Source organism: Macaca mulatta, chromosome 5, assembly GCF_049350105.2.
Source record: "Macaca mulatta isolate MMU2019108-1 chromosome 5, T2T-MMU8v2.0, whole genome shotgun sequence".
Taxonomy (NCBI): Eukaryota; Metazoa; Chordata; class Mammalia; order Primates; family Cercopithecidae; genus Macaca; species Macaca mulatta.
The window spans coordinates 59,342,637-59,366,178 of record NC_133410.1 but is presented as its reverse complement, the minus strand read 5'-3'; the positions used below and the strand labels follow the sequence as shown (position 1 = coordinate 59,366,178).

The 23,542-nt window shown below is 39.5% G+C and overlaps 1 protein-coding gene across 1 annotated transcript; it reads left to right on the top strand.

Moving 5' to 3' along the window:
* The first annotated feature begins 9,965 nt into the window (after nt 1–9,965).
* On the top strand, nt 9,966–19,820 carry AREG (amphiregulin). Its single transcript, XM_015138532.3, has 6 exons — nt 9,966–10,248; nt 11,321–11,569; nt 13,845–14,046; nt 15,190–15,342; nt 17,352–17,463; nt 19,570–19,820. Exons 1-5 carry the CDS (start codon nt 10,188–10,190, stop codon nt 17,443–17,445), a joined length of 759 nt encoding a protein of 252 aa, XP_014994018.1. The 5' UTR covers nt 9,966–10,187; the 3' UTR covers nt 17,446–17,463; nt 19,570–19,820.
* The last annotated feature ends 3,722 nt before the right edge of the window (nt 19,821–23,542 follow it).

The window sequence follows — 23,542 nt, the reverse complement described above, 5'->3', positions numbered from 1 at the left end:
GCTCATTTTAGAGTTTGGTTAGCACTTTCTACTTTCCTAGAGGATTGAGGCCTCCATGCTGAATGTAAATAGTATCTGATTCCAAGAGCTTTTAGCAACCCCTTGAGTTATTTGGGAGATAAATGATGGACCTTTGTCACTTTGGAGACTCTGAGGCAACCCAAACCAGGGGATTATTTCTTTTAAGAGAAACGTATAACCTCGTTAGCCTTCTCTGTTCTGGTAGGGTAAGCTTTGACTCAGCCAGTAAAGGTATATATCTATTAACACTAACAAAAACTTGAATCCTCTGCAAGCTGGCATATGGATGAAGTCTAATTGCCAGTCTTTCCCTGGGTAAGCTCCTCTCCTCTGGACCGGTTCTATTAGAGGAGGCATTTTGCTTCCTGGTTTGTTAAGTGCACACAGTGAACAGGCTTGAAAGACCTGCTTAACCACCAAAGCTAAGTTAGGCCCAGTGAAGAACATGGTCAGGTTGGCATCTCTCACCATATAGAAAGAGTCATGCAGAGGTTTTATAATCCTCCATTGGGGTTGTTTGAGGGAGATGTATTTTCGTTCCCATATACCACCAGGATCCTTGTTTTTGTCCCCCTTGCCCCTTTATTAACTATTCTTCCTGTAGTGTATATTTAGGTTCCACTGGGGAATCAGTCATAGAAAGGAATCGGTACTAGGGTCTGTTGGGATTGCACCCTGAGGGCTGCAGCTTTGGCTTCTCTATCAGCCTTTCTGTTCCCTTGTGCTATAGGGGTTAAGCCCCTTTGATACTCTCTACAATGGATTATAGCTATGGCCTTTGGCAGGTGTATTGCTTCCAATAGCTGAAAATTTCAGGCCTATGTTTTATAGGGGAGTGTTTGCTAGTTGGTAGTCCCCTTTCTTTCCAGACTGTAGCATGAGCATGAACCACAAGGAATACATATGTAGAATCTGTGTAGATGTCAAGCTTTTGTCCCAACATTAATGCTCGGGTGAGAGCAATGATTTTAGCCTTTTTTGCTGATGTGCCAGGGTGCAGTGGCTGGGTTTCAGTAATAGTGTTGTGATTTACTATTGCATATCCAGATCAGTGCTCCCAATTTGACACAAAACTACTGCTGGCTGTGAACCAATCATCCTCCGAATGTGGGAGAGGCTGATGTTTTTCAATCAGGCGGGCTAACATATGTATTTACAATGACCTGCTCACAGGAATGATTGGTTATTGGGCCTATGAGTAGCAATGAAGCTGGATTTGAAGTGTTACAGGTTTTAAGGGTTACACCTGGATTGTCTGGGAGCATGTCCTGGTAGTTGGTTAACCTTTCCCCCATCGTCCAGATGTGTCCCTTTATCTCTAAGACTAATTTTACCTAATTTCCAATGGTTGGCAGAGAGCAACTTTCGTGGCTTCCTCCACTAACATAGCAGGGGCTGGTATTGTCAGCAGGCAACTTGGCCATCCCAAGACCACTCCATCAAACCTTTTTGGAAAGTAGGTGTTTGGTCTGGGTTGTGATCCTAATTTCCGGGCTAGCATTCCCACAGCTATGCCCTTCTTCTCTGCTTAAGTTAGGCCTGGGATGCCAAGAGCAGGAGCCTGGGTAAGGGCCTGTTTTGGCTTGGTGAAGGCTTCTCTCATGTTGGGGATCCATTCCATTAGCTCGTTTTCAGGTCCACCTTGTTGCTTCATACAGGGGCTTTGCCATGAGCCCAAAGTTTGGCACCCATATCCTGCAAAATCTGGCCATTCCCAAAAAGCAACAAAGTTGCTGCTTGGTGGCACGGGGTAGGGTGGGGAGGGTGGGAGGTGGGTAGGGAAGTCAAGTCACATATGGCTTACACTTGTTTCATGGATATTTGCTGGTTCTGGGTTTTAAGACATATCGTAAATATTGGACCCATTGGAGGGTAATCTGAGCCTTCTTTTTGGACATTTTGTATCCCCTGTCAGCCAGGAAATTCAAGGTTTTTATAGTACTTTGGTAGAAGCCTCCTAAGTTGGGCTACACATAAGGAGGTCATCCACATACTGGAGTACGCTCCTGTTCTCCAGTTGCAGATCCCTCAGATCCCTCTCTAAGGCTTGGGCAAAGAAATGGAGGCTATCCCAAAGTCCCTGAGGGAGCACTATCCAAGCGTATTGTTGTTTTTCTCTGGTATTAGGATTTTCCCTTTCAAAGGGAAAAAAGGTATTGGGACCCTGGGGCCAGAGGAATAGAGAATAAAGTATCTTGTAAGTCTAGGACTGAGAGCCATTTTGCATCCCATGGCACTTGAGCCAGGAGGGTATATGGATCTGCCACCAATAGGTGGACAGGGATAATAACCTCATTAATTATTCTGAGGTCCTGTACTAACTGGCATTGCCCTGACTTTAGAATGGGTAAGATGGTGGTGTTACAGGAAGAACTGCAGGGTTTTAAGAGCCCAGTGGTAAATAATACCTCAACTATGGGTGTTGGCCTTTTCTTGCTTCCAACTTAATTGGGTATTGTTCTTTATTGGAAAAATAGTGGGGGTCTTTAAGCTGTATTTTGACTGGCACTGCTGTTTCAGCCTTCCCTGGTTTCCCAGTTTGCCATACCAGTGGGTTAACCTGTTTATTAGTGTGGTCTGGGGCATTGTCTATATGTTTGACTTTTAGTAATTTCACTGGGTGACACTTCCATTGTAATAGTACCCTTATTTGAACTATAATATCTCTTCCCAACAGGGGGACTGGGCAGCTTGGTACTTCTAGAAATTCCTGTTGGAAAATTTCTCTAATTGACAAAAGAGTAAAGAATCTTGTTTGTGACTTTCCTTCTATTTCCCTAACACTCGTGGACTGGGGGGAAAGCTTTCCTGCACGCGCAGAGCAGTAAGGACAGTGTAATTTGGCCCTGTATCGAAAAGAAACTGAATTTGGTTGCTCAGGATGTCCCGAGTTACTCCGGGTTCCTCGGTAGTAACTATGGTGTTCTTGGACAGGGTTGATAAGAAAGACCCCAGGCCTCTTCAGTCTTCATCTGATTCCTCTTTTAGCACTGCTGGAGTTTTGCCTGACTGAGCCTCTGGGTGGGAGTGGAGGCAGTCAATCCTCCAGTGACAAGGATCATAAATGGCACCTTCACATTTTTGGCCTGGTTTTGGCAGAGGCTTGGTACAGTCCTTTGTCCAATGCCCAGGTTCCTTGCACTTGAAGCAAGAGCCCCTGTTGGCATTATTCTTATGACTCTTTGGGTTTCCCTTGGATGCTTTTTGGGCATTCAGGGAATCACCAATGATGGCTGCCGTAATTTTGGCTTGCTGTTTTTCTTTACTCTGTTCCCTTTTTCCTTCCTCCAGATCACAGTAGTTATACACCATATAGGTGGTATCATGAAGTTGATTTTGATTATAGTTTATGGCTCCATCTGTAGCTTTTGAAGCTTACCTCTAATATCTGGTATGGATTGGCTTATAAAATGTTGTGCCGTTAATATTTTGCCTTTGGGAAAGGAAGGGTCCAGATTAGTATATTTCTAAAAGGCTTTTATTTTATTCCAGGTTGCCATAAAATATGCCTGGATTTTCCTCCTTGCCCTTTGTAATCTCCCTTACTTTATTATAATTTACTTCCTTAGTTATTCCCTTTCTCATTCCTTCAAGGAGGGCCTCAAGCAATTTAGCTTAGTTGTTCATTCCCATGAATGTGTTATAGTTCCAATTAAGATCAGTAGTGGGGACTGTGTCTGGGCTCAGGTGATTTCTCTGAGAGTTTCGGGTGAATAAATTGTCCACTTCCCAATGGGTGGCCTCAAAGATTCATTCCTTTTCAAAGGGGGTGCAACAGTTTGCTACAATGAAATCATCTGTAAATTTCCTAGGATTCTCAGGGTAGTTTCCTGGCTTTTCCTTACATTGTTGTATATTAGTTATAGAGAAGGAGCCTGAACTAGGAATTGCCCCTCAGCTCTTGCTAGTTCCTTAAGGGGTAGAAGGGATAGAGGGAGAGTCAAATATGGTGTTCACCTCTGAGTGTGAGGAGGACTTGGTAAGATCCCCAGTGTTTGGGTTTTAGTCTCAGGAGCACTTGGCAAAGGGCTATATGGGGGTGGTTGCTGTTCACCCTGAGACAGGTGGCTCTTGTAAAAGGGGGTCATCTATAATATCTATTAGATTTTGGTATAGGGCCATGAAGACCTGTACATGTGGGATTTCTGACCATTTGCCCTGCCTCGTACAAAATAGGCCTAATTGCAGGATAGTGTCCAATGGTGGAGGATGCAGCCAAGCGGGGAAGCAAGTGGAATAGATGGAGAGTTTCCCATAGAAGAATCAGGTGTGATAGATGTAGAGCTGCCCATAGTGGTCTGGACTTATAGAAGTATTAGAAGACCCAAATTTTACCCAGGGTGTCCTCCTGGAAGAATTCTGGGTCCTGACTGGGGTCCCTGGGAATCTCCTCACTTTAGGGCTCCTGACTTAGTCTGTCAGACTTCTCTGACCTTAGATGAGTGCTGGCACCACTTTCACCACTGATGACCCACTATGAACTTCCCTTCTTGTCCCCCGATGAAGGCTTCAGCTTCTAGAAGGCTTCGACTTCTACAATTACCTTTGGGTTTTCGTATCCCACTTAGAACAACTATTTAACTCTCTAAATTTAGGCAAGATTAAATTATAATAGATTACCTTCCACGAATCACACCCCTGTCCCATGACTTACACAGACCATCTACAACATGCCCAAACCCCCAACTTGTCCTTAACCAGTCAAGTAAGGGAAGGGGAGAATTTAGTATAAAGAAAGAAGGTTTAATTCACCTGAAATATGTGTGAGTTTGCCCTGGACAAGCTGCTTCTGCCAATTCTGTCACACATAGGGATCAGGGACTATAAGATAGAAAATAGTTCTTTCCCCTTCTGAGTAAGGCCAGCCATCCCCATTCACTCCTTGGCTTTCTGCTAACACTGGAAAGTGGTCCCAGCCAGTTACCCTCAATTACCCAGGAGCTACTAGGAAATAGTCACTGAAAGACTGAGAAAGAAAAGGACTCAGGTCCCTCACCCAAACCAGGCGGTGGCCCAGGTGGAACCTTTCAGTTTCACCAGAGAGTGGCCCTGGCCAGAAACCTGCAGTTGCCTCCGTGCTTAGATGCTTTCCACCAAAAGTCCTGAGTTGGAAAGGAAAAGAGAGAGAGAGAAAGAAATATAAAACTTAATCTTTGGGTTTACCTACTGGCTGGCTTACCAAAACATGTTCCTGGTTGAGGGTAGATGTCCAGGTTCTCGGTATTTCGAACAAAGAATTGGACAAAGCACACAAGCAAGACAAGCCAAAGCAGATATTTATTTCAAATGAAAGTACACTTCACAGAGAGGAAGCGGGCTCAAGCAAGAAGCTCAGGAGCGCTGGTTATAGAATTTTCCGGAGTTTATATACCCTCTAGAGGTTTCCCATTGGTTTACGGTAGTGCCCTGTGACCAGTCTGATCAACTGAAGAGTAAGCCTGTGACCAGTCTGATTGGTTGTGAGAGGGGACCAATCAGAGGTACTTTCATTTTCCAGCTGCCAGGTAGCAACTGCTGCACAGCAAAAGGAGGGTTTCAAAGGGAGTAGCCTCTGATATCCAGTCAGCATGAGTCAGCCTTAGGTACCCTGCCTCCAGAACCTATTCTCCTGCCTCAATAGCATATTACATTTACTTAGTTTCTATTGTATATAATCATCCACTGCCCTCAGCCCCATCTCCCAGTCCTTGCTCGGCAAAAGCCACACTGTTGAGGCTGTGAAAGTATAGCTGAGCCTTGAACACTATGGGTTTGAAATACGAAGGTCCACTTATACACAGACTTTTTTCAGTACATATATTGGAAAAGTTTTCTGAGATTTGCAACAATTTGAAAAAATCTGCAGATGAACTGTATGGCCTAAAAATATTTCCTGCCTCCCCTTCCACCTCTTCTGCTTCTGCCACTCCTGAGACAGCAAGACTAGCCCTTAACTCTTCAGTCTATTCAACATGAAGATAATGAGGATAAAGAGCTTTATAATGACCACTTTTGCTTAATAAATAGTAAATATATTTCTCTTATGAGTTTCTTAAGAATTTTTATCTCTAGCCTATTGTAAGAATAGAGTATACAATACATATAACAAAAAATAATGTTAATCAACTTTATATTATCAGTAAGTGTTCTAGGCACCAGTAGGGAATTAGTAGTTAAGTTTTGGGGGACTCAAAAGTTATACATGAATTTTTCTCATGTCAGGTAGGCACCCTTTCAAACCACAGTGTTAAAAAGTTAACGGTAATTTGACTTTATTGGTATATCAAGGTACTCAAAATGCTCAGTTAAGGCTTATTTTTGAAGGAACTAAAAATTATATATATATTTTGATACAGAGTCTCACTCTCTGTCACCCAGTCTGGAGTGCAGTGGCATGATCTTGGCTCACTGCAACCTCTGCCTCCTGCAGTCAAGTGATTCTTCTGCCTCAGTCTCCCTCCCGAGTAGAGCTGGGACTACAGGTGCCTGCCACTGCACCCGGCTAAGTTTTGTCGTTTTAGTAGAGACAGGGTTTCATCATGTTGGCCAGGCTGATCTCACACTCATGACCTGAGATAATCCGCCTTCCTTGGCCTCCCAAAGTGCTGGGATTACAGGCGTGAGTCACCGTGCCCAGCCTGATGGATGTATTCTTCAGTACGGATAAATTATAAAATAAAAAGAACGTTATATATATCTAAATGGATCTAGTGCATTTATTAATAATATAGGGAATGTTGCTTATACATTGGAGGATTTCTTAATTCTGGTTTGGAGGTTTGCGTGCTGACTCACAAAAGTAACTGTGATGCAATACTTACTCACTCTAGGACCATCTATAAAAATGCAATATCAATTATATGAACATGATTATACTTTTGGTTTCATAGCACATCTTTCAGCAGAGCCAAAGTGAAATCATTTCACTATTCATATGAAATATCAGGACTCATGGAGTAGGCATCAAATTGAGTGGATAGGAGCATTTCCTCTTAGGGCTGCCCTTAACCTATACTCAGATTAAGGGACCATCGATTTATCATGATAAAAAAGGGCTGCTACTCAAACTTTTTGAAATTGTTCCTCTTTGTCTCAGCCTAGCATGCAGAATGTTGAATGTAAAGAATCCTACATTTTTACATAGGGTTGGTTTCCAACTCATGCATATATTCCAGAATGCCATGACACATCAGTGAGTGCAGCAATGTGATGTGGTTGTGATGACGCTCCATGCTACCCAATGATGCACCATGAAATACCCAAAATGATCAGTCTTAATGTAAAGTAAGTACTAAGTTCATGGCTTGAAAATATTGAAGATTACTTCACTTGCTCTGTAGCTCCATTTGTAAGAGTCCTTTAGTTCTTAAATATGGTTTACATAGTGTAACTATCATAATATCAAGGGTATTCATGATAATTGTCATTTATTGAGCACTCACTATATGCTAGGATCTGGTATTACTTGTTCATGTATCTTATCCATTTGATCTGCATAAGAGCATGTAACTATCTTTATTTTTTATTTTCAGATGAGGAATCTGAATCTTTCAAATATTAAGTAACTTAGTATGTGGTGGAATTTGTATATGAAAATCCACATTGGTTTGACTCTTAAGCTCATCCAAAACACTAAGCTATGCTGCCCCCATGATCTAGGTTATGTACCACATCATTGTAAATGATCACCCTCTAAATTTCCAACTGGAAAAAGACTAAGCAATTTCCAATATAAATAGTCCACTTTCTCTTCAAATAGAAAGTGAAACATTTCTGATGACTGATCTGCACAATGTGTTTTCACCTCAATAACAAGAGTAAGAAAATGGAAAGTATTGCATATGTTAAATAGCTTGATTTAACCTCAATGTATACATATATCAAAACATCATGTCATATACTACAAATATGAAGTTACTTGTCAATCAAAAAGAAGAAGAAAATGAGAAAAATAGGGCTAGAACAGAAAGGAAGCCTATGAGAGCATAAAGGTGCAACAGTGTAGACCAACTGTGAGCTCCAAACAAAGTCTCCAAAAGAATCTTTTGAAATCTTTGGGCAAGTCTCTCAATCTCTCTGAATCACAATTGCCTCATCCACCAGAACAGATGACAGCACAGGCCCCTACTTCACTTTGGAATGGGCATGACACTTTTCTAGCCTTATTTCCCATACTTGGTCATACCCTGACATCAGGTCTTTATTCCATGTAAAAGAGTGGCTGGGAAGGCCTTTGAGGGGCCTCCTCATCTTTCCACAGAGCTTTCCATTAAACAGAGGCAAAATTAAATCATGTCCTAGTTTTCCATGGCACTCTGAACCTTCTTATCATTTAATGTATTAGAATTACTTTGTATCTGGCCCACACCACTGAGCTCCTGGTGAACCTATACTGCTCCTCTTCATAAAAAATAAAGCAGGTGGCTCACACAAAATACGCTCTCAAGAAATGTGGAATAGAAGGCATGATTCATGATTATTTCATTCTACTAAATGCATGATATTATTTGGACTATACACTGTGATATACCATTAAAAATAAGTGATCTTTTAAAATATTTCCCAGAATTAGGACAGATGCACTGTGACTCACATTATTATTATTATTGTTCTTATTTGAGTCGGAGTCTCGCTCTGTCACCCAGGCTGGAGTGCAGTGGCATGACCTTGGCTCACTGCAACCTCTGCCTCCCGGGTTCAGGGAAGTCACCTGTCTCAGCCCTCCCGAGTAGCTAGAATTACAGGCACGCGCCATCACGCCCGGCTAATTTTCTTGGCGTTTTTAGTAGAGATGGGGTTTCGCCATCTTGGTCAGGCTACTCTCGAACTCCTGACCCTCAGGTGATCCACCCACCTCGGCCTCCCAAAGTACTGGGATTACAGGCATGAGCCACTGCGCCTGGCCTGACCCACATTCTTAAAAGGGCTGTGTTACTGAAACCATCAGGAAAGAGATACATATCTCCAGGTGAAGGAAAATGAACAATGGTTTTTCTCTTCTTTAAGTCAAGAAAAATCCAGTTCTTTAGTTGACAGTACATCCAAGTTAGTCAAATTAAGCAGCTTCCTGCCTCCTCTTCATTTTATCTACTTCTCATGATTAAATATCCTACTAGGTTGTAAGTGGGCCCTCAATGCTGACCTTTTTATCTTGGGATTTGAGAGGCACAGTCTAGAACACTATCCTTCACCTAAATGCCAATATGCTACCAGTAGAAATTATCCTTTAGGCTAAATATTGTTCTTCCCAGAAACCCTGTTCTCAAGGATCAGTTTAATCCTAAATTCCTTTATCAGAGTGGAAAACAGCAGATTTCAGAGTCAGATGAAGAATTCAAATCCACCTGGCTTTGAACATTATCGACTGTGGGATGGTGTAGGTAAAATTTTAAGTGTATAATTTGGCAATAATAAATATTAATGCTGATGAGGGCCCTGGGCCACGTAAAGAAATAGGGAGTGAGGGGATTTGAAATTCTGGCCACTTTCACAGAAATGGGTGGGAAGGGGTTCTTGATTGAGATAGAAGCCCATCCTACATGAAACAATTCCTCATTAAGAGCTCTCTCTCATCCTTTATCCTTGTTGGAAACATCAGGCAAAGTCATTCTTGGTCTTAAAGTACTTTTACATCTAAATACGGAACTCTTCTATTTAATCCCCGTCTGTTGTAGGTGTTAAGTATACAAAGAGCTTGTCAGAATTTGAAACGTCGGGACTTTTAACTGTCTGATACTAGTTCCCGAACTCCAGTCCTGCTCGCCCTCAAAAACGGCTTGCAGCTAGAGGTTTAAGTTCCACTTCCTCTCCGCGAATCCTTACGCACGAGGGAGGCGGGGCGTGTGTCCTCCGCGCGTGGTTTTCGGGTAGCACCTTCTGGGGCGCCGCCTGCCTCCACCCACGGCCCGGCCTTGACGTCATGGGCTGCGGCCCCCTCCCGGCTGAGCCTATAAAGTAGCAGGTGCGCGCCGCCCTACAGACGTTCGCACACCTGGGTGCCAGCGCCCCAGAGGTCCCGGGACAGCCCGAGGCGCCGCGCCCGCCGCCCCGAGCTCCCCAAGCCTTGGAGAGCGGCGCACACTCCCGGTCTCCACTCGCTCTTCCAACACCCGCTCCTTTTGGCCGCAACTCGCGTCCCAGAGACCGAGTTGCCCCAGAGACCGAGACGCCGCCGCCCCGAAGGACCAATGAGAGCCCCGCTGCTGCCGCCGGCGCCGGTGGTGCTGTCGCTCTTGATACTCGGCTCAGGTGAGGATTCACCGGCGCTGAACTGCTGGACTGTCCTCCCATGGCAGGCAAAAGCTGTTGCCTCTTGAGTTTGGCTCTTGCTTCTCCAAAAATCGCCCTTTAGCTCCCCGGACACTGCGCCGCAGGAGGTGATCACTTGTAGCTCCCTCCCTAGGAGGAAGAGAGAAGGGCAGATGTCTCAGACGTCCAGGACAAGGTGTCCCAGAGAATCCCTGTACTTTTTCTTTCGTTCACCTGAGGAGACGGGAGAGACCATTTGAACCTAACCCTTCGTTTCACAGATTAAAAAGACCAAGGTCTAGAGAGGTGAAGTGATTTCCGCAGATCTTGGACCCAGCAGTGTTTGCTGCCTCCTGCCTAATTCTCCATCTCCTCTGTCTAGTGATTTCTTCTTTACCTTCCTAGAGGGACTCAGAGTGTCCCGGCGAGGGGTTAATAGCACCACTCTGATGCTGTTTTATTGAGACCTAAGAAAAAACAAGATAAAGCAGTGCCTTAACTCTGGGCCCCAAATCTTAGTACTGAGTTTATTGTCTATGTAGTAGTAATAATAACAATAATAATGAAAAATGACAATAATCGATATAATTAACCACTGTTTATATTATGTTTTACATTTTATGTACATAATCTTTTAAAAATATGAACACATATTAAGAAAATCTGATAGCTATATCTAGAACCTATTGAAATCGTCCAGGATGGCATTCTAGCCAAAAAAGAAATGCATTTGGAATGTGAAGTGATGGGAATTTTTAGACATTACCCATCAAGTAATTGTATTAGATTAATTTGCCAATTTGGCGGGATTTTTTTCATGTGGAAATTAATGTGGATTATCTGTGGAAAAGAAAAACTTCATAAAAGCAGCTCTGTAATTGGGACAGCTGAATTTGCTTGCTGGCAAAAATGTAAAGTTTCTTTCATAGAAATGACTCAATCACAAACAATAGCACATGTGCAATAACTGCTTTGATGTCAAAAGATAAACATTTCTTCCTAACACAGCTGACTGGAGAGAAAGGCACCCCACTTTACCTTTTCTTTTTTTCCCTTATTCTGTCCCCTGCAGGCCATTATGCTGCTGGAATGGACCGCAATGACACCTATTCTGGGAAGCGTGAACCATTTTCTGGGGACCACAGTGCTGATGGATTTGAGGTTACCTCAAGAAGTGAGATGTCTTCAGGAAGTGAAATTTCCCCTGTGAGTGAAATGCCTTCTAGTAGTGAACTGTCCTCGGGAGTCGACTATGACTATTCAGAAGAGTATGATAACGAACCGCAAATACCTGGCTATATTGTAGATGATTCAGTCAGAGGTGAGTAGAGGATAAAGCAAAAATATGGCCTATGAGATGTGGGTTTATATGAGCAAAGCTGCTTCAGAAGTGGAGCTGCTCCCCAGATTTTTTAGTGGCTTTATTGTATGTACATCTGTTGGATATCCCCTAGATAAACTGAGACAAAAAGAACCATAATGTGGACACATCCTGTCTGGCTGGAGTGATCATAAATGATGTATGTCTCATTTTTAAACCTAATCTTCGCAGTGACTTTAAGTAGGAATTGTCATCCTCATTTTACAGATGTGATGACTGAAGCCCAAACAAGTTTTGCTCTAGGTTCCACAGGTAACAAGCAGATGAGTTAAAATTAGAGCTCCAGTTTGTTTGATTCTATGCAGAAGAGAAGCTAAGCTCTTTCCCACTATGCTACATGACCCCCATTCTGAGAGACAAATTTAGACATTAACCATTCCTATCTACTTTGTATCTATCTTAGCTTTTGTATCCCCTTCCCCCACACCACCACAGATAACTGCATTTTAACACAAATAAGGGAGCAGAGGAAGTAATGGGACAGGAGGCATTAGACTTTAGCATTTAAGTACTAGGTGGAGAAACTGATGGAATAATAATAATAATAATGCCATCTGGAAATATTAAAGAAGGCTGAATATACATAGATTTTGTATTGCTAAAATCACTCTTTAACCCCAAATCGCATTTGGTAGTTATATAATAGTGACCCATGGTTTCTTTCACTTTCCTGTTATCTCATATTTTAAAAAGGCCCTTTCTTTGGAGTGAAAGTACCAAAGTGAGAGATAAATATTGCGTACTTTGGAGTTTGAAAGAAGAAGAGGTTAACAATAAACAAGATCTAAATATCCTAAGAGCATCCACTACAGAGGCAGGGCAAGATGGTTTCAGAGCTCTTGAAGGCCTTTTCTGTCCTGGCTTGAGTTTCCCTGGCTTCTCCCAGGGAAACTGTCTGGTTCTGAGAACTGGTGAAGGGACATCAAGTGGTACCACAGGGACAGTGACTGGAGTGAGTGGGAGGTGAGAAAACCTTTAGCACACACTCCACTTAATTCCCCTCATTCTGTAACTGTACTTTTCTGTGAGGTGGGGAAGGGGTTTATGTGTGCTTATTTTTGAAGGCATGAGATTAGACCATCAAGGTGTCTAGAAACTGTTCTCTTAAACATGTTTCAAGTTGTTAACACTTCAGAAGGCCAAGTAAATGATTAGTAGTACAAATGATGACTAGTGCTTAAAATTGCAATGCATTGTGAAATAGAGTGAAAATGTTGGCTGAATACCTTCACAAGGCTAAGTTAAATGTCCATGATGTTAGTGCTTATTGCGACACTTCAGCATAGTGTCTATTTATTATTTGCCTCCGTCTATATAGTTTGTCATCTATCTGATAAAAAGAGTTATGTTCATTCAAAATATTTCTCTTAAAGGACTTTTCTATCTTGTGCTTTTTTATCCTCAGAGAAAAGTTTCAGCATAAAAATTGCATAACCACCTCTTAAACATTTGCTACTAATTTTACTTTTGTTAAATGTTATAATAATCTGCTAAAATATTCAGTATTTATTTTGCATTTCCTTAATCACAGATATTCTGTCTTTGATACCCTAGTTGACCTTCACTATGTTTCTAATGTTTTGTATTTAATGGGTGCTGCATGACCATTATGACTAATAGTATTTTCTCTTTACTGAAATCTGTTTGCTAAATATTCACTTGGATAAACCTCTTCAGACATTAGTGTAACAAAATGCACAGCACTAACATGGAAAGCCCTTTCCTATCTTTGGTATGTGGGTAAACTACACCTTGCATAACTGCAAGACTGAACAAAAGTTTCTGTGGATCTGATAAGATAAATCTCTGAAGCATTGAATACAAACGTTCCTGGGCTCCTGTTTTCAAATAGATTGACCACAGAAATGAGCTCCATGGAAAGTATCAATTTGATTATAGTCTGTTGTAATCTGGGAGTTGGAGCATTATAACGTAGAGTAACTCTAATTTATAATTCTCATTTTTTTCCACCTGCACGTAGTACTCACTAATTCCCAACTGTAATAATGAGTGGACACTACTTTTTGGTAGAAAAAAACTGAAAATTATACATTATAGTTATTCAATCCTTTCTAACTTTTATATTGTGTTAGGTAACGAGGTGTGCATGGCTGTTACCCCTGTGAGCTCTCACTGCTATGACATCTTTCTCTCGTGTCTCTAAAATGATATTCAAGTTTGAGAGACTCTTGTCAGTAAATCTTTTCTGTTTTAGTTGAACAGGTAGTTAAGCCCCCCAAAAACAAGACTGAAAGTGAAAATACTTCAGATAAACCCAAAAGAAAGAAAAAGGGAGGCAAAAATGGAAAAAATAGAAGAAACAGAAAGAAGAAAAATCCATGTAATGCAGAATTTCAGAATTTCTGCATTCACGGAGAATGCAAATATATAGAGCACCTGGAAGCAGTGACATGCAAGTAAGTTTTCCCCAAAGTATATACAATTCTGTATTTCTAGCACCATGTCTGAAACCCCTAACTGCAGGAAACCATTTATTTTTCCAATGTATAAACCAAGGGTCAGTAAACTTTTTGTTAAAGCACCAGATAGTAAGTATTATAGGCTTAATGGGCCAAGATTGTTTTATGTACTTAAACAACCAATTAAAGTGTAACCATTTAATAATGTAAAAATTGGTGGGTGCAGTGGTTCACACCTGTATTCCCAGCACTTTGGGGGTCGAGGTGGGCAGATCCCTTGAGCCCAAGAGTTCGAGACCAGCCTGGGCAACATGGGGTGAAACCCCATCTCTGCAAAAAATACAGAAGAATTTAGCTGAGTACAATGGTGACAGCCTGTAGTCCCAGCAACCTGGGAGGCTGAGGTGGGAGAATTGCTTGAGCTCGAGTGGTTGAGACTGCAGTGAGCTGTGATCGCACCACTACACTCCAGCCTGAGTAACAGAGTGAGGCCCTGTCTCAAAACAAAACAGAAATGTAAAAACTATTCTTTGCATGCAGGTTGTTTAACAAAACAAAAAAGCAGCAAATGGCCAGATTTGACCCATGTGCTGTAGTTTGCTGACCCCTGGTATAAGCCATTATTTTTTGTGCATGCTCGTGCTTGCTCTCTCTCTCTCTCTTTCTATATATATATATGTGTGTGTGTGTGTATATATATATACACACACACACACATATATGTGCGTGTATTTTTAAAAAACTCCTTTAAAAAAGGACCTAAAGGTAATTTTTACATAATCTTTCACGTTGTTTTAACCTCCTCCCCGCTTACCTCCCACAAGCTGCTAGCACATTAAATAATAGTGGAATGTATCAACTGCATAACAAATCACTGAACTCATCAGTTGGTCATAAAAGAAACACAAAGAATGACAAGGTGTGTCTTCTTGGAATATCACACCCAAACTAATCTCAACTTGTTCTTTTACTAATAGATGCTTAGTTAGAATGCATTCTGTGTCTCATTATTTAAAATATGAGTACATGGCATAACTTTTTTAGTGTCGGAATTAAATGGTTCTTTATGATCTGGAAAGTAAGCTTAAGATACACAGAATGTTTTTGTGATTATAATTTTTAAATGTGAATTGTTTGTAGATGTCAGCAAGAATATTTCGGTGAACGGTGTGGGGAAAAGTCCATGAAAACTCACAGCATGATTGACAGTAGTTTATCAAAAATTGCATTAGCAGCCATAGCTGCCTTTATGTCTGCTGTGATCCTCACAGCTATTGCTGTTATTACAGTCCAGTAAGTATGACATAACTTACAAATTCTTAACACAATAATGGGAGGTTAATTTTTTCAGTATTTCTCTCATACTCTGGTATTTTAGATGAATTATTCTATTGTTGTCACATGATCTTTGGTTTATATTTTTGTATTTTATTGACAAATATCACAGAAAGTGGTCAATATTTATGACCATGGCCACCATTGAAATTTAATATGTAAAGCCCTTTTATAGAAGATCTAGAAAATTTTTGAACTTAAATAATTGAGGGTTTTATTTCATGTCATTTTTCTGCTCATGGTTACTTTAGAATCTCAGAAAATATTTATATCTTCTGTGAAATCCTATGCTTCCTCAAGTCTCAGAAGCTAATTAAGACCTGGTTTGTAGGAGGTTCATAGTATCAGACATACTGCTTTGATACCAAAAACGACAAAGAACTACAAATCATCAGCAGCCAAGAAGAGATATGTTTTCTCCTCATGTTAGAATGCAAAATTCTGAGTTAGGAATATAACACGGTACTAATTTACTTACAGACTATGCTTATGTTGTTACTATCAAATATGAGGACTAAATTGTTAAAAAATAAATTTCCATCATATGACATGGCATAGCAAGCAACAACAATTCTATTATTGTTTCATTACAGCATATCTTCCCTCTGCTCATAATAACAGATCACACACTTCACTTCATCACCAGTGAATGTTAGGACTAGACTGTCCCAGGTAGTAGGCACTGATGGGTGCATCAAAATGGCATTGTCTGTCAAACAGAAGTCACTGAATGAGGGAAGTTGGGGGAGGACATGAATGGCTCTGTGATGACTCATGTCCTACTAGAGCTTGGGAAAAGCAAGGGACTCATTCTTCTAATTTTAGGTCTTGGTAAATAACCTTAACAGCTATCCAGTGTGTACATGATCTACCAAGACTACCATTCAGGAAACAAGGGTTTATCTTCTGCCATTGTTTACAATTATTTTAAATTTAGATCATATCATGATAAAATGACACAAATTATTTCATCATGCATATAAAGTTTGATATGTAGCTTAAATTTGTTTTGTACACCCTAGAATTTGTCCTGGTTTTTTAGTACCGCAAGCCAGATATGCAAAGGGGTTTAGGAGAGGGACTCTCAGACAAATCATTATTATTTTTAATGATAGAACAAAACAATCGCTAGTTAAGGAAGATGTTTTGTAGTAATTAAACTTGTAATTATTCGGCTTGAAATATTTCCTAATTTTTGCGGGAAGAATGGATAGATTTTGTTATGTTAGCACTCTTAAAATTAAACAGTGGCTTTTTTCCCGTTGTCTCCCATGTTCTCCTTGTGTTTGAAACATAAAACAAACACTAAACCTAAGCAAAAGTTGCTGGGTTTGTTTTCTTAATTGAGGTGAGTTTTTCCCTCTACTATTACAATAAAAGAAAACTTTTTAGGATTTTAATGATAATGTTTTGTGGTAGGTTAAAGACCTCCTAACAACAGGGGTTGTTTATACAACAACTAGAAGTTTTTAAATAATTGAGTTTTTAAAGTGGAAAGTAGCAGTAAATTAAACTAGAAGGATATATATTATACCTAGAAATAAATAAAGCTCAACTTGTTTTGTAAGCCTGTTTTAAAAATATTTAATCATTTACTTTGTGCGAGCATAGAGTCTTCCTGTGGCAAAACTATACTATCATCTTCTCCAATTGTGCATGGCAGCTGTGCTAAGTTCTGCAAAAACAAGACATCCGGATATGTTTCGTACCTTCTCAGAACTGGCATATCAAGACACATTTATTTAAATATAAGTCCTCTGGAAATAGGTTTATATAAAGTCAACATAAATACCCCCTTAGAAATTGGTAATATTTTATAGCCAGATTTAGGTTTAGTGTCAAGTGTAGTGATTACTGGTCTATCACTACTCATGAAGTAGAACAGAACCCCTGTGCTCATAAAAACCTCAGTCAAACATATAGATGAATAGAGCTTTGATAACATTAAAATGCCTTATTCTCTGAAGTCTTAGAAAACGATACGTCAGGAAATATGAAGGAGAAGCTGAGGAACGAAAGAAACTTCGACAAGAGAATGGAAATGTACATGCTATAGCATAACTGAAGATAAAATTACAGGTTTGAGTTTTAAAATATATCTTTAGATCATATCCTATAATTTAAAAAATTTAACACTATATAATCTCAAGAAAAATATGGAATGTGTTCTTAATTATGTATACATTATGAACAATGGCTATATTAAAGTATTATTCTTTGAGTATGAGATGGAATTCAGTATTGAGAATAGACTATGTGTTTAATCAGTATTATTAGGGATATAATATGAGAGACTGATCCTATTCTCAAAGAATTTATTGTTTAGTAGATAGGGAAAAAAAAATGTAAGAAACCAGAATACTAGAGATGTAAAATAAATGTCATGGGAAAGGAACCAATGGAGTATAAGAAGTTTCCAATGAAAATCAGAAAGAATCCAGTGGAATTTATTTAGGGAGGAGGAAAATATGTGTTCAGGATGGCCTTGGAAGTGAACCTTGAAGGACTAGTAAGATTGGTTCAAGAAACTGTGAATGGAAAGGAAGGGTTATACTGAGAAATGGAATAGATCATTTTAGAAACTTGTGAAAAATGCCTTAGTCATTTTAAATGAGTGTTAGGGGAGATACAGTTGTGATGATAGGTTGAGCTCACATGGTGGAGAGCCACAGTTGGAGGTGCTTGCACTGAAAATGTGAGGGTATGGAGACAGACAATAGGTTGAATACTCTTTTTTACAAAAGGAAATAGAAAGGGAGGGGGATGTAAATTTGATAAATAGGTTGGTAAGAACATATATTTTATTTTATTGTAAAGAGCTGAGCATGTTGTGGGTATAAGGTAAGAAAGTGTGAAGAGGAATATTTCATTGACAATGAAAGTGAGAAGCTAAGGAAGAAAACTCCCAGAGGAAGTGGGAGGCAAGGAAATCAAGAACACACTTGATTTCTGTCAGTCTGTCAGAAGTCTGCCTGAAGAAGGAACTTTATTTCCTTAGACATTCGAGAGAGATGATGTCATTTCAGTTATTGATTGTCTAACTTCTGTAGGTTTAAGGTTACTTGAGGGCTGGGCACTGTGGCTGAGGCCTATAATCCCAGCACTTTGGGAGGCTGAGGTGGGCGGATCACCTGAGGTCAGGAGTGCAAGACCAGTCTAGCCAAGATGGTGAAACCTTTTCTATACTAAAAATACAAAAAAAATAGCTGGGTGTGGGGGTGAGTGCCTGTAATTCCAGCTACTTGGGAGGCTGAGGCAGGTGAATTGCTTGAATCGGGAGGTGGAGGTTGCAATAATCTGAGATCGTGCCATTGCACTCCAACCTGGGCAACAAGAGTGAAACTCCATCTTAAAAAAAAAAAAAAAAAAAAAAAAAAGAAAGAGTTACTTGTGGTGCTTGTTGAAAATGCATATTCCTAAGCCCAACCCTAAATCCACTGAATCAGAATTTCTATTTTTAATGTACACTCCAGATGGTTCTGATGCTTGAACAACACTATATTTAGCATTGGTTAAGTACAGATATTTTGTTATTAGCCTATTGCAGAATTAGCTCAATAATTCATAAAATGGATAATTATTCATACCAATGCTATGCTCAGTATTTATTGCATCAAAGTTTTTAATGTATTGGCTTAATGTGGTAAAGCTAAGACCACCAATGTGAATAAAGACGAATTTTTGCTTATTTTAGTGCCACTGAGATTTTTCAGCATAGATCCCAGAATTATTTTAGGAAAGAGAATATGCTGTGCTAGCACATAGTGGCTGCCTACTAACTGGTAGTTACTATTATTATGCCCTTGGTACTAATTTTCCTAAATTAAAAGTATATCATAAATACACTGAGACACTTAATCTTTGATTTTAATTATGTCCACTGCATAGATTTGGTTATGAAAACTATTTCTCATGACTGCTGTTGCATTTTTATTAGCAGAATTTGATGCAACAGGTTTGAGCATATGCAGACTTCTACTGAAGTAGGTGTATAATCAAAGCGGGTGTGAAAGACGAACTCAAGCCAAAGTAAGAGTTGGTCTCTGAAAAATCAGCATTTCTCATACGATGTACTAGAAAATAACTGATAGAAATTCTGATTCCTGATTATGCTTTAAAGTTTCTTAAAGATCAGCTGGAATTGAGCTTATCTGTAACATTTTGTTTTATTTTATTTTCTCACAGGATATCACATTGGAGTCACTGCCAAGTCATAGCCATAAATGATGAGTTGGTCCTCTTTCCAGTGGATCATAAGACAATGGACCCTTTTTGTTATGATGGTTTTAAACTTTCAATTGTCACTTTTTATGCTATTTCTGTATATAAAGGTGCACGAAGGTAAAAAGTATTTTTTCAAGTTGTAAATAATTTATTTAATATTTAATGGAAGTGTATTTATTTTACAGCTCATTAAACTTTTTTAACCAAACAAATTGAGAGTTTGAGTATTAGTTTTGATATTGCAAGACTCCAGTGTATTTTTCTCCTAACGGTTGATCATTTAGAAGGCTTTTCTTCCTCTTTTCACTGTCTTTATGGTGGTTTTTAAAACTTATTTTTTTATTATATGATACTCTTCATGGGAAAATTACAATCTAGAGTCACATAGTTCTCCCACAAACATGAATGTTTATAATAATAATCCCAAATTGGTCTTACTTATGCAATGTAGAACTTATACCAAGTGCTGTTAATTATAAAAGCATCTAGAATCAAGATAAGGTGCTACCTCTCTGTTACAGTGGATCTAGATATTATAAAAGAAAGCAAACTCATTGCCCATCACTATGGCCATCATAGACAAAGAGAGAAAAATAGGTTTGAATATTACAAAAGTGACATATTAAGAGAACCAGGAAGTATTTACATTTGAGACTTCTTTCCCTAATATCAAGACATGAATGTATGAAGTATCTAAAACCCACTTCTTCTTTCCCTCCCCTTGTTACTATTTTCTTACAATATTGTATTTTAAACCAATGTGTGTGTATTGGTGGTAGATGCTCTTTCAAGAACACTAAGGTTATGGGATGCCTCACAGTTTGATGTCTGGCTGATGAACTAAGTTGCCTGCTTACAAAACAAAACAACTTTTATGATATGTGTATGGAGGCATGGGGACTATTACCAGAGATCATCACATAGAAGAGAAATTCATGAATGAAAGGTGCATTAAGCATCAACACCTTCATATGTCTCTGGCATATTATCCACCACATCCTTGCCCAGTGATCATCTAACCAATGAGCTCCCAGCCTCAGCTATATTTTATCACCACTTGAAGAGTTTCAAATGTCTAAGCTCCTAGATTCCCCTCCCAGAGGCTCCCATTTCAATCGACTAGAGTGAGTTGTTGGTATTAACATTTTAAAAAGATCCCTAGATATTTCCTATATGCAGCTAGTGTTGAGCCTCATCCTAGTTCACTAAATATTTATTGCTGATGATTCAAGTATAGTGAAAGACAGAAAAGCTCTGCCTTCGAGACATTTACCACCTAGTTAGCAGGAGGTGGTATGTTTTCTCAATGCAGTGCAGTAAATAACTGGCTGAGGTGTGCAGCAGGAATCCCTAGGATAGCTCCCAGGAAGCTATCACCTAGCTCAGCCTGAATGAGTCAGGGAGGGCTTCCTGGAGAGATGCTACCTGAAACTGTTTTGAAGGATGTATAGGAGTTACGGAGAGAAGATTGTTATAGGCATAAGCAAAATTACAAAGTCACCAAACAATATGACCTGAAAAAAAATACAGAAAATCATTCAGCATCATTGAGACTAACTGTGAAGTCAAAAGAGGATCTAAGGAAGCTGGGTGGTAAGGGCAGGGTCACCCTGTAGACCATGGGGAGCCATGGGAAATCAGGGTAGAAACTTGATCAAATTTTCATTCCAGGTAGGTCATCAGACCACAGTGGTGGGGAGGGATTTTAGCCAAGCCAAAGGTCAGAAGATAGGCTTAGAAGCAATTGAGCTATTCCAGGTGGGATGTAAAGAACATCTGAAGCTAAGAAGGGAAACTCAACATGGATTTGAAGTTTTATAAAAACATAAACACATAGCGGGGGTCAATGAGGTGCACCTGTAGTCTCAGCTACTTGCGAAGCTGAGGCGGGACAAAAGCTTGAGCCCAGGAGTTCGAGACTACTGTGTTATGATCACACGTATGAATAGCTACTGCACTCCAACCTCAGAAATGTTGCAAGACCTCGTATCTGAAAAAAACAAAACAAAAACGACAAAAATGATTATTTATTATAAAAAGAAGGCTGAGAGTAATGAGATAATGCAAGAAGAGAAGAAATCTGGGATCACTCAGATTCCTGGCTTCAATGGCTAGGTGGCTGGTGAAATGATTTAAAGTAAGGAATCCTTGAACTGGCTTGTTCTATATTTTAGAAGGGAAACACAGCTTTTCATGTATTTTTGACTGAAGAATGGCTCTTTTCTATTTTGTAAAGTTATCCTTTTACATTCGTGATAGATTTACGAGGAAGTAACTATCAGCCTGGCCAGTTAGTCAATTAAATCAACCCTGATCCTTACCTCACATTTGAGATTGAACATGGGGAAGAAAAAGAGAAGGCCTACAAGTGTGATAATGAACTCTGCTTTGGATCGGTGGAGTTTGAGGTGCTGGAAGACATCCAGCAAGCAGTTAGATACGCAAGAAGTTCACGGAGAAAAAAACTTGTAGATTGAGAGTTATCAAAATATATTTGGTAACAAAAGCCACGTAAGCTCTCAAGATTACCAAAGGAGGCTATAATAAGTCAGAAGAAATATGCATGTTGACAATTTTTGCTAGTGGTCACCACTGTGAAGGTTCTAGGCTTGCTATCCCATATGCTTTTCTAGCCCTTAAAACAAAAGTTTGTGAAGTCATTACAGTGGAGTAGAAGGGAAAACACTACTACCTCAAAAATAATAATAAATCTCAAATTTATGGAGTAGTTTGATATCCCATAGACTCTTCTAAGTGCTTTACAAGTGGTAACTCATCTATTTTTTTAGAGGGTAGATGCATTTTATAAATAAGTAAAGTGAGGCTCAGAGGGATTAAGAAACTTGACCACGGTCACATAGCTAGTAAATGACAGGGTCAGGATCTCTGGCTACAGAGCTGGTCCACTTAGACTCCTCTCTCTATTCCTCCTATAGTCAAGGTGTTTGTTTTAGGTTTGGAGAATTCTATATGTATGTTAGTTTAGCATGGTTTTGACTGCCATTCACTTATAAAATATTTAAATAGCTGGTTTATCTCTTAAAGATCCAAATATGGTGGCATTGTTTTTTATGTACCTGTGCTGTAGCCCCAAAATTTCCTCATCGTCTCCTAAAATACAACTGAACTCTTATTTATGTGCACACACAGAATGAAAAACAGAGACAACGATATATCAACCAAATAAATATTGGAAATACACGATTAAAGCTAGATGCTGCTCGTTAACCACCCCACTTTCCGAAAAGGCTGTTTTTTTAATTGGTTAGATATCATCTACATATGTGTGTTTTGCTTAAGCTAAAGACAATTTATGAAATGCTGGTTAGGTTAGACTACAGCATTCCTTCTTAGAGGCAAACTCAATTAATTCCAGGATGTGATAAATAACATTCAGTTTTTCATTTTCCCCTGTTCATGATCTCAGAAGCTAAAAGTCTATAGTCAAAGTTAATTTTAGATGACTAGTCAGGTTAAATGAGTGTGTATCAACATTTGTTTCCTTTTCCCTGGGTATCTCCAGCACTGTGACACTTTGGGAGAGGAGCATGCTATTATTTTAGCCAGGTCCTCAAGAGATCCTCATTTTGTCAATTTATCTCAGAAAACAGCAAAATATTTTCCTTATTTGCCTGTATTATGCCCAAGCATAGGTGCTTATTCTGTACATGAAAGAATCTACTTAGTAGCGTAAGAATCATAAAATTCTGCCTAAGCCTATTTCAGCTGAACTAATTCTTTCTCCCAGATAACTTTCTCCACTCTCCTTTTTGCCTCCAGCCTAGGTAAAATTATCCTGTTATATACTCTCATAACACTAACTTTAAACTCAATGCTTATTTGTATAATTCTTTATTTAATACCTTATTCCCCCACTTGTCTATAAGCTCCCAAGGTCAGGGACTGTGTCTTTTTTACTGCTCAATAAATATAT

Excerpts from the sequence above, each read along its gene's own strand:
- AREG (XM_015138532.3), top strand. The coding sequence starts at position 10,188 with ATGAGAGCCCCGCTGCTGCCGCCGGCGCCGGTGGTGCTGTCGCTCTTG. Across the intron at positions 11,570-13,844 it reads TGTAGATGATTCAGTCAGAG|TTGAACAGGTAGTTAAGCCC; the intron begins GTGAGTAGAGGA and ends TTTCTGTTTTAG. Across the intron at positions 15,343-17,351 it reads ATTGCTGTTATTACAGTCCA|TCTTAGAAAACGATACGTCA; the intron begins GTAAGTATGACA and ends TATTCTCTGAAG.